The sequence below is a fragment of the Pempheris klunzingeri genome, chromosome 18 (assembly GCF_042242105.1).
Source record: "Pempheris klunzingeri isolate RE-2024b chromosome 18, fPemKlu1.hap1, whole genome shotgun sequence".
Classification (NCBI taxonomy): domain Eukaryota; kingdom Metazoa; phylum Chordata; class Actinopteri; order Acropomatiformes; family Pempheridae; genus Pempheris; species Pempheris klunzingeri.
The window spans coordinates 7,196,055-7,206,099 of record NC_092029.1 but is presented as its reverse complement, the minus strand read 5'-3'; the positions used below and the strand labels follow the sequence as shown (position 1 = coordinate 7,206,099).

The following is a 10,045-nucleotide window of genomic DNA, read 5'->3' as shown; positions in this document are numbered from 1 at the left end:
CCGAGTTAAAGAATTTAAAACACCAAGCATGCGCATTTGTATTTGTTGTTTTTAGTTGCCTCAAAATAACATTCATGCTGTAACATGGGATTGGGATACTATGAGTGTCTGTGTCTGTGAAGGACAGTGACTGTTGAGGCCTGTATTATAACCTGCCAATAACTCACAGGGACATCAGACATGTCAGATACAGTAAATGTTGAAGTCTAAATGACAATATTTTCTGGATTCCTGATTATTACTCAAGATAAACGCACATACCTCCAAACAAACTTGTGCACTCTCTCCAAGATGAGGACTCGCCAGCAAACTGGTGAGAACAGAGCCTGAACTAATGGCGACATCTACTGGAGAAACTTTAGTGTTGTTGTTGCAAATGGGGAGAAAAATCTATCCGAATATCCTCAACTTGGCGTCCTCTGCTGGCAAGGCAGCAGACAGGTCAACAGGGTTGTGACCCTTTGAGTACAACTTCCTAACATCTTATCTGATACTTTACACTGTTGAGACAACAATCAGGCTGTGATACAGATTCAAAGCCGATCCGATTGTATACAGGTGTGATTAGTACATATGACTGTGAGAGGAGATTCTGCATAAAGCCACCTTTCAACAAAACTTCTCTCCTTTTGGCAATGATTCAGTCAGTTTTACTGAGTAAAATTCTGTGTTGTCAGGATTTCAAATAGAATGGACAGGGAATAAAACCTTTGCTATACATCAATTTAAAAATCATTATTTTAACCAGGTGTCCTCATTTTGTGTGTTTTCTTCTCTTCTTTTAATCCTCTAATGCTTTCTAGAGATAATGACCACTTTATTGTTGTAAATTCAGGTGTACAATAAATTGTAACCGCACAACTTGTTTTATTCAATTCAAAGGAAACTACAGCAACTAATTGGCCCTGGTGTCTGAAAAAAACCCTGCATCTGTCACGACACCACTGTCGTAAAACGTCTCCGTCTGCTGTTGCAATGGCGTTTGCTGCGACAGCACTTTGCGGCAGCAGGGAAATCGAGGAGAAAGCAGCGACAAACGTCGCCAGCGGATACGATATCGCCCCAAAACCACTGGATTTATGTAATATTCGGTGAACTAACTTGTATATTGATTGTATATCCCCTCGCTTTGTGGATGAGATTGTGTTCAACGTTTTCCAAGCGTGAATCTCCACCTTAATGCGGTGGGATGGCCACAGTGCCGCCTGGGCCTAGTAGCGCACTGCCTGCATCCCCGGCTGAAATTCCACCTTTCCCCGGGGCTGGGAGCGCGGAGCCGGCGGGGGAAGACGGAGAGCCGGCCTGCCACGGGGAGGACTGTGTGTCCGCCGATACAGGGAAGAAGTCGCAGCCGATAAGCGAAGTCAAAACGTCGGTCAAGAAGAAGCAGAAAAACATGCTAGCCCGAGCTAGCCCGGCGGCGCTGCACCTCAAAATGCAAGCCCGAGAGCAGCAGCAGCTAAACGGCTTGGCCAGCCCCTCAGAGGACCCCGACACCCACCAACACACAGGAAACCGGCCTGACAATCCGAGACCGTCCGTGGACAACTGTGACAGCAGCGGCAGCAATGAGGAGGCTCCGGTCGCTAGAAACAATAGTGAGCATTGCCAACACGAAGGCCACAGCCCCTTCTCCAAAAACGGCAGTCACTCTCCCCTGGTTAACAATAGCATGAACGGGATGCCGGGTTTCACGAGAACGGCAGCGGCCCACAGCCACCCCGAGGACGAAGGGAAAGAGGAGTTTGACCACACGGAGCCCCCGAGTCCGCCGAGCGACGAGCCGCCGGACGGTGCCGGGCCCGGCGGAGGGGAGAGCCCCGCTGACCCGCAGCCGCCAGCCGCGGAGCTGGCCCGGCTCGACCTGAGCGGCTCTCCCGGACGAGCGGAAGAGGACAGCCACGGCATCCGCTATGTCCGCTACGAGTCTGAGCTGCAGATGCCGTGGATCATGAGACTGATCACCAAGGACTTGTCTGAGCCTTATTCAATTTACACGTACAGGTACTTCATCCACAACTGGCCGCAGCTCTGCTTTCTGGTGAGTGTGACACTGACACCGAGTCGATGTGAAGAAAATGAGTGCATTCACCTTTTAACTTAAAGGCAAAATAAACTGTGAACTTCCCTGCAGCCCGTGGACTCTGGTTAAGTTGCATGACATTGGTGGGTCTGGGTGTGACTGCATGCTCATAGCTTTCAGCTGTCAGCGTGTCTCAAAGGCAAACACACACATTAATGTCTTACTGATGGCACACTGCTGTGCAGTTTGGATTGTATATGTTGACAGCTACAACACCCGTTTCTCCATGACAAGGCCTCTGTCCTCATCAGTTTTGTGAGTCTGAATTAACAGCTGTCCAATCAAGAACAGTTGAATTGATGTGACAGTATCCATTTTAGTTTATCACCGATGGAAGAGTCTCTCGTCCAGTAGTATGTCTACAGGCATTTAGGAGCAAGCAAAGGTTTAAAACCTGTTCTTTCCAGTGTTGGTACAGTGCTTTAAGTAGTTGTTTCCTCTCACACCCACAGTCTCCAGTCAGGCTTTTCTATTTTGAAAAACGTCCTTTAATCGTTTATCTTCTGAGCCTCAAGGTCGTAAACTTCCCAGTTCCAGTCCGCGTGGAACGCTGCATGTGACATAAGAGGAAGTGCCATGAAATAAAGGTCAGAGGTCAGCTCAGGGAGCCAGCAGAACTGGCCGGACGACAGCAACTCTACAGAGACTGTTGCTAGGCTTTCAGCAGCCACCCCAGTAGACATTCAGAGGACCTAACCGTGTGCGTGTCTGTGTGTGTGTCTGTAACAGGCCATGGTGGAGCAGGAGTGTGTGGGAGCCATCGTATGTAAGCTTGACATGCACAAGAAGATGTTCCGTCGTGGCTACATCGCCATGCTGGCCGTGGACTCGAAACACAGAAGGAAAAGCATCGGTGAGATCTGGACTCTGCGTGTCACGTACAGTCCTGTCACAATGTGGAGCTCTCCCTAGTATCTTTGGTGCTCTCTTTGACAACCAAATCTCTTCATGCAAATGCACCATTTAGATAAGTTATACACTCTGAGTTGATGGGTAATACTACGCTTTAACCACTGTTCACCTTTCGCCTTGCTTGTACGTCAGGCCAGAAGAAAGAAAAACCGAATGTTATTTTCTTAAAAGTTTGTGTGTTGTTTATTGGCGTGTTGTGACCGACTCAGACTCTTCTGTTTCAGGTACTAATCTGGTGAAGAAGGCCATCTATGCCATGGTGGAGGGTGACTGTGACGAGGTAAGATTCACAGACCCGTCCCCACAGGATGATGTCTTAATCAATTTACATGATTTGCTTTTCGAACAATATTTTAATACATACAGAGAACATTTAAAAGTTTTTTGTGAAAAGCTGGAAACACACTTGTGGACTCGTGCTAACATACACAGGCTTTATTCCTGACACAGGCACTCATTGACTAGCCGTATGTCAGCGTATTTACTCAAATGTACAGACAAAGAAGAAGAGACCAAAAATCCCTGGAAAATGTATCTAACTCATAAAATGACAGCACATCAGAAAGTGATAAATTACCAAATGAACCATTTGTGTTACAACACCAAAGCCGCAGGGTGAGCATGAACCAAAAGGAAAAAAAATAGCTGCTAGCACGCCAAGGCCCACTTTCCTTTTCCCGTCCTTCACTTCTCTAAGCTTGCTGTTAACCTTGATTGTCAGCTACTCCGAGCCTTTCAGCATCGTCTCTACTACAAACTATTTCACTCGCTTTTCTTCTCTCTGAGTAGCTGCATCCTCACCCACCTGGTCCTCACACACACATGCACACAGTAGATTTTGATTTGAAATGTGGAAAACGGCCTGATGTTTGAGGTTGAAATGAGATTCAGTATTAGCCATATCTCTTTGTTGACGGAGACCAAAGCACTGACACTGTGGTTCACTTCAGTGTTAATATTATCTTTTTTCTGTTGGGATGATTTTTGCACACACAAAGCTACCAAATACTTGCTTTTAAAGAAATGTATATTTTCAGCTATCAAGCAACTGCAAACACTGTCACTGTGTCGCAAGCTGCATTTTTCAGCTTTGGTTTCCAGCAGGCATTTTTTTTGTGTGGATCCCAACAAAACATTATAACATGGGCCCTGGAAGCTAAAAAAAAAAGGCAAAGCAGGTTGTCTTAACTCTGCCTGAAATAGATCACTTCAAGTCACTGCCAACTATTTTTATAAGTTTTTAAAGAGTGAATCTCCCAGGCCGCATTGGTTTGTGGCTTTTTGGCTTCTCGCAAACGCTTGTAGGGAAAAAAATGCTGGACTACCAAAATCAGTTTGTCTTCATGGTTTAATCTCTCAACTGCTTTGCTTGTAAATATAATTCCTGTGGAAAGCAAATTTTACATTTTAAATATCAGACCTTCTTTGAACGCACAAACAAGGAAGACCACTGAACCTTTCTTGCAAATGCATTACTCCATAATAACATGTCTGACAGAAAATATGTTACTGAAGGTCACTGATCACCGATCTGAAGCATGTTTGGAAAATTGTTGTACAATTAATGGAGACTAATAGATGCTGGTAAGGGGGGAGAGTATTGTAATAACTTATGTACTCCTTTGAAAATGGTTGTTAGCAAAGTGTACAGTCTGTCTGAAAAATAGGTCCCCTCTTAGATATGACAAGCGCAGGTATAGTTAATAACATTAATGATGACTGAATTTAGCTACGTCAGTTTGATTCTGGTATTTTTCTTGCTGCCTTACTGTCACACCATCATGGCTTACTGGGAGCCATTGTTGATGTTACTGTGCTCTGATCTGTGCTTTTTCTAGTACAACTCAAAATGTCTCCACAACATGGTCAGCCTACTGTAGCGTAACGACTATCCGACTGGAAACAGTTGGAAGCAGCTAGCTTAGCTCAGACAAAGGTGTATTTCACCCTCTTTAAAACCGTCCTGTTTACACTTTGTTTTTGTGTATGAATCAAACAGATTTAGAACATGAGACATTGTGGGGTAATTGGCAGCTAGCTTACTCACAGAGGCTATTCTTGATCAGCTGACCCCACAATCGACACACATCCTCTACAACATCATGTGTCTAAAATCTAATTTGCTGGCTTTGCCGATTTTGCAATTATCTCAGAAGTCTCTGTGACTGGCTTTCTAGTGAACAAGACAGACCACGTTACTATTGCCTCTCTTCCACTGCATGGTACAGCTCAGCTTGGTTTGACTCTCTGACTTTTTGGCTTCTTCTTTTGGCCTTCCATTGGCATAGGTTGTGGATAGTACCTGGTACTTTTTGGTGTCAAGCCACCAAGCGGGTTGAGCTGATACTAAAAGGTGGAGTGAAAACACTGCAGACTACTGACTGGTCAAAGAGAATTATCACTTTTGCAACACCCTGACCAAATCTGCAATTTTTATTGCGAAGCAATGCTATTTTTAGTTTTCATTCACTTGACACAGATTTTAAATCGAGTACCAATCAAGTACCTGATATCAGAAGTGAGTGGAATCGAGCCGTAGCATGCAGTGGAAATACAGCTGAGCAGAGGTTTAGAGTCGTGGGGCTGAGTTTGTTTTGTTTACAGAACTCTTTAAGAGATCACTGCACTGAATCAGCAGTGTTCAAATTGATACTGATCCCATAACAGCAAATAAGTTAATTTTCAAAAATCCAAACGTGCAAAACTTCTGTAAGGGTCCACACACAGTCCACAACAACCACAACCAAGTTTATCTTTGTACCAGGAGTCAGTCAGTCGTCTTATGTATACAACAGCATACTGACATGGCCCTCTGTGTGTCCCCCAGGTTGTACTGGAGACTGAAATCACCAACAAATCAGCCCTGAAGCTGTACGAGAACTTGGGTTTTGTCAGAGACAAGCGGCTGTTCAGATACTACCTGAACGGAGTGGACGCGCTGCGGCTCAAACTGTGGCTCCGCTAGAGAAAAAGAAGAGGGGATGGGGGAGGACGGGACAGCGGGTGCTGTTCACCTCGTACACTATCAGCTTGACAGCCTCAGCTCTGCCCTGGTCATTTCACTATTACATACAGACACACACACATACACAAACACACACCTGTGTACAAACATAAGGAGTATGCACATAGGTATGCATAGACATGCAGACACACCGAATTTTTGTCCTTGACCTTTGAACAACTGTTGTTTAGGCAGAAACGAACTGACATCCCACCTGATGTTTTCATGAAGGGGCCCCTGATTCTTTCTGTGACGAGGGCGAGTAAGGGGCTGACCCTCACTGGGGGAAAATGGGTAACCTTTTGACCTTCAAGCTTGGATGCCGCATTGACCGGGACATGAGGTGCGAGGCAGCTCAAGTGAGGACGAGTGTCCGAACCCCAGAGGTCATGGCACCAAACCAAATCCTCCTGCAGAACACAGGACAAAAACGGACTTAAAGAAAACAACGCGTGAAACAAGGAAGCAGGGTGGTAAAAACAGACTGGGGAGAAAATATTTGTGGAGTTTATTTTTGTGTTTCTTTTTTAACCTTGTAAGTTGGATGGTTGACGGACAAGCTATAGTATGACGTGTGTTTGTACCGCCTCATGTTTTTTTTGTTTTGTTTTGGAAAGACGAGTGTTTGGCCTGTTTTTGTGTGCATGTGTATGTGGCGTGGTTGGTTTCACTGTGAGCAAGTGAACATGTTTGAGTGACTGTGCGAGCGCATGCTTGTTTGGGGATAGTGTCGTATGTTCTTGTTTCCCATCCTGTCCAGTGGGCACAGCTGCTCCCCGCTGCTGTCTCCAACACCTGCCTCAGCCTCCAGGACTGAAGCCTGTAAAGATATGCATGCATTTATTTTAATGTGAGTGCGGGACAAAGCGTGGCGAGTGTGTGTTGATTAACCCAGTCTGAGGATATCCCTCTGAAACCCTTCCTGTGTTTGGTGTAAGCACGTTGGTGTAGAGCAGAAACAAATCACTCCATTAGCACCTCAAACTTTTGCCCAATTGGCCCTAATCTGCCACCGTTTCGCTTCAGTGTCCTTCACTAAATCTCCCATCATCAAACCCTGACAGTAGGGTCTGAACTTGTTTCTCCCAAATGCACTGCCAACTGCTGATAAATTCCCAAAAAGGAAAAAAAAATGTGTCTTTTAAAGAGACTCCTTGCCAATGATGGTGTGATCAAATATGACCTAGCCGTCTTAAGTTTACTCCTTTTTAGAAAATGAATTTGTTTCTCCTCCTTGCAAGTGCCACTCAATCCATCAGCGCTCTCGGCCACAACTGCAGCGATCGGCCCGCTAACAGGTGTCGCACTGCAGCCTCGGCTCAGTTCTGGTCTGCGCTTTTCACCAGACCGGAGGCAAAGTGTTACATATGCTGGATTCCTGTTTGAGTGTGTGTGCGTGCGCGTGTGTTTATCTCTCGATAAAAAGGAAAATAGACAAGTATTCTTAGCAGATTATATTTTATTCTTTTGCTTTCAGTTTATTTAGATTGTCTACTATACACCTGTATGACCTCATGCTGCTCAAAAAGCGGCTGAGTCCACAATGCACTTCCCAGGTGCCCTAACTCGATGCACAACCAACCTCGCTAACGTTTTAAGATCGCCAGCCTGGAGCACGTCATAGATGCACCCGGACGGTCCAGTCCACACTAATTATGGCAAAGAAAGTTTGCTTCAGCCGCTTTTGTTTTCTCTTAAAAGTAAAATGAACAAAGGCCAGATGCACTTCTTTGGAAATTGCTGCAGTGTGTGTGTGAATGTATGTATGCGTCTGTGTGTTTCTTGTTATTTTGACAGTGGCGTGGATCTGTTCTGTTAGACTTTTATTTCTTTTCTTTCAGAGGCCCCGCACAGGAAAATCAGAGCCTTTGAGGTGTTGGTTTTGCTCCAGCCTTATAAGGACAACAGGAAGGAACAAATCGCACACTTTCTTTTTTTTTTTTTTTTTTTAAGATTTCCAGGGTTCAATTTAGCGCTTAATGTGATGGAAAGGGCAGGAGACAGTTTGGTTCATAGTTGAGGGAGAATAAACTCTAAATCAGCTTTGATTTTTTTCCATTTTTCCAAGTCAATTTGAAAGACAACCTACATCACAGGTTGTAAATGCAATTTTAAGTAAACTTTTTGTCTTCGAAGCGCCTCAAATTATGCAGTTGGACATCTGTGTGCTTTTATCCTGCCCTCAGTATTCAGAGTAGAAAGCACTGCAAGACACTGCCTTGTGGCAAAATGTGTGAAATTGTCTCCAGAAGAAACAAAAGTCTCCAACAAACATTCATAGTTGTCAGATGTTTTGAATGAGCTAGTCTGTACGTACGACACTACAGGACCTTGTTCATGTTTTGGGTTTATTTCCCTCTTCAGCAGTTTAGCTGAGACATTTCATCCCAGGAGCCCAGGACTGAAAGGGAGAGTAGATGTTTACAGAGTTGCCACCCACATAACAGCCTGTGTATGTACGTTTATGTCTGTGTGCATTTGGAGCAATGGATCAGATGACCTACTTTTCCTTTTTTTTTTTTTTTTTCTGTCAGATTTGTATACGAGTGTTGTTCTATTCATCGGATATATTGAGAGCATGTTTTTTGCGAATCATCTGTCGGGAAGGGGGCGGTTTGGGTTGATTTATCAGGTTTGATTTTTATTTTTAATTTCTGTGCTACTTTAGCCCATCCAGAGGTGTATGGAGAATTTTAAAGCAGTTCATAGTGGGCATACAAAAGCGCTCTAGACCCCGATCACCACCTATCTTTACTGCTCATCCGACACTGTTTAGATTTCAATTATCACCCTGTGTAAAAGCCTCCTGGTTTATGTTGGAGGTTTAAATCTTCTGTCCTTGTGTTGGACACTTGTTTCCCCTCATCTGTGTCCCCTCACTGTCTTGGCATTTTCTTCTTTTACACAGTGACTACTGATGGAAAAAAGGACAGCATTGGCAATACCCTTACAAAGTGAACCTATCTCGCTCTTTCTAACTAGTTGGCAGCATGAGGAGGTATTAAGGTTTTGAAGAAGAGTCTGTTATCATCTTTTTTTTGTTTAACTCCTGTGAATCTCTGGCAGTTCCATTAAGTATATGGGCATTACAGCCTGTCACAGCGAGCCAAAGGGCTCTGTTCAGATCACAGACTGAAGGGCTTCGTCATCTATATCAGTTTGTAGCCATGGCTTGTGGTGGTGCATAGTTTTTCCCAGCTCACTGACAATGCATTTTGGAATAAGTTTTGACTTGACATGCCAGTTCAGTGTTCACAGATGTCAGAAGCGGTTTTTGTCCTCATTCTGGACGTCCGCTGTGCTATCCGGGTGGCTTATCCCAACAATCACAACCCCACCTCTCTGTCCTCACCTGGGGCGACATCTGCCATCCTGCATTTTGAGTGTTACAATCATAACTTTCCCCCACAAAACCAGTTTGTTGGTCAGATAAGCAACATTTGTCATGGCTGCACCACAAAGTAGTGGTACCTACAAGCAACCGACCACAGGGGCTTCCTGCAGTCTTTTCGGGGCGGCCAGCACCGCGTCCACCGCCATCCATGAAGTGTGCAAAAGGGGAGAGCAAAAGGTTTTTTGCATGTCAGATTTCTGTTTCCCCTTGTTCCTCCTCCCTGTCCTCTCTCTTGATTTTTGATCTGGAAATGTCCGATAGCTTTTATTTAATGTGGAAAAAGAACACAGAAATAAATTATTTGATTTTTTTAATGCTGTAAACCGGGTTCTCTTGTCTGCTGTCTGGAGTGGTTTTCATTTAAAACCTTAATTCACACTTAAGCTGTATTATGAGAAGGAGTCGCCATCAGACATCTAAAATTATTGTTTATTTCATCACATCCTGTTTCATATCTACATAAAGAGACAAAAAAGTGTCCACTATTTTACATCACATTTACCCTAAAACAGTATTATTGCATATAAACAGGCAGTTGTACATCAAGCATATCAGATGGCTCATGAAGTTACAGAAAATATATTTTCTTTAAACAAAAGACGAGACCTTGTGTCATCTTCATAGGTGTTAGAAACATGGCTCAAAAGAGTAG

General features: G+C 44.3%; 1 protein-coding gene across 1 annotated transcript; it reads left to right on the top strand.

Moving 5' to 3' along the window:
• Nucleotides 1–1,015: 1,015 nt before the first annotated feature.
• naa30 (N-alpha-acetyltransferase 30, NatC catalytic subunit) lies at nucleotides 1,016–9,703 on the top strand. The gene is made up of 4 exons (XM_070849469.1): nucleotides 1,016–2,041; nucleotides 2,813–2,936; nucleotides 3,220–3,275; nucleotides 5,823–9,703. The coding sequence occupies exons 1-4, from the start codon at nucleotides 1,190–1,192 to the stop codon at nucleotides 5,958–5,960; spliced, it is 1,170 nt and encodes a 389-aa protein (XP_070705570.1). The 5' UTR covers nucleotides 1,016–1,189; the 3' UTR covers nucleotides 5,961–9,703.
• The last annotated feature ends 342 nt before the right edge of the window (nucleotides 9,704–10,045 follow it).

Coding starts and splice junctions, on each gene's coding strand:
- naa30 (XM_070849469.1), top strand. CDS start 1,190: ATGGCCACAGTGCCGCCTGGGCCTAGTAGCGCACTGCCTGCATCCCCG. Junction 2,042..2,812: donor GGCCGCAGCTCTGCTTTCTG/GTGAGTGTGACA, acceptor TGTCTGTAACAG/GCCATGGTGGAGCAGGAGTG. Junction 2,937..3,219: donor ACACAGAAGGAAAAGCATCG/GTGAGATCTGGA, acceptor CTTCTGTTTCAG/GTACTAATCTGGTGAAGAAG.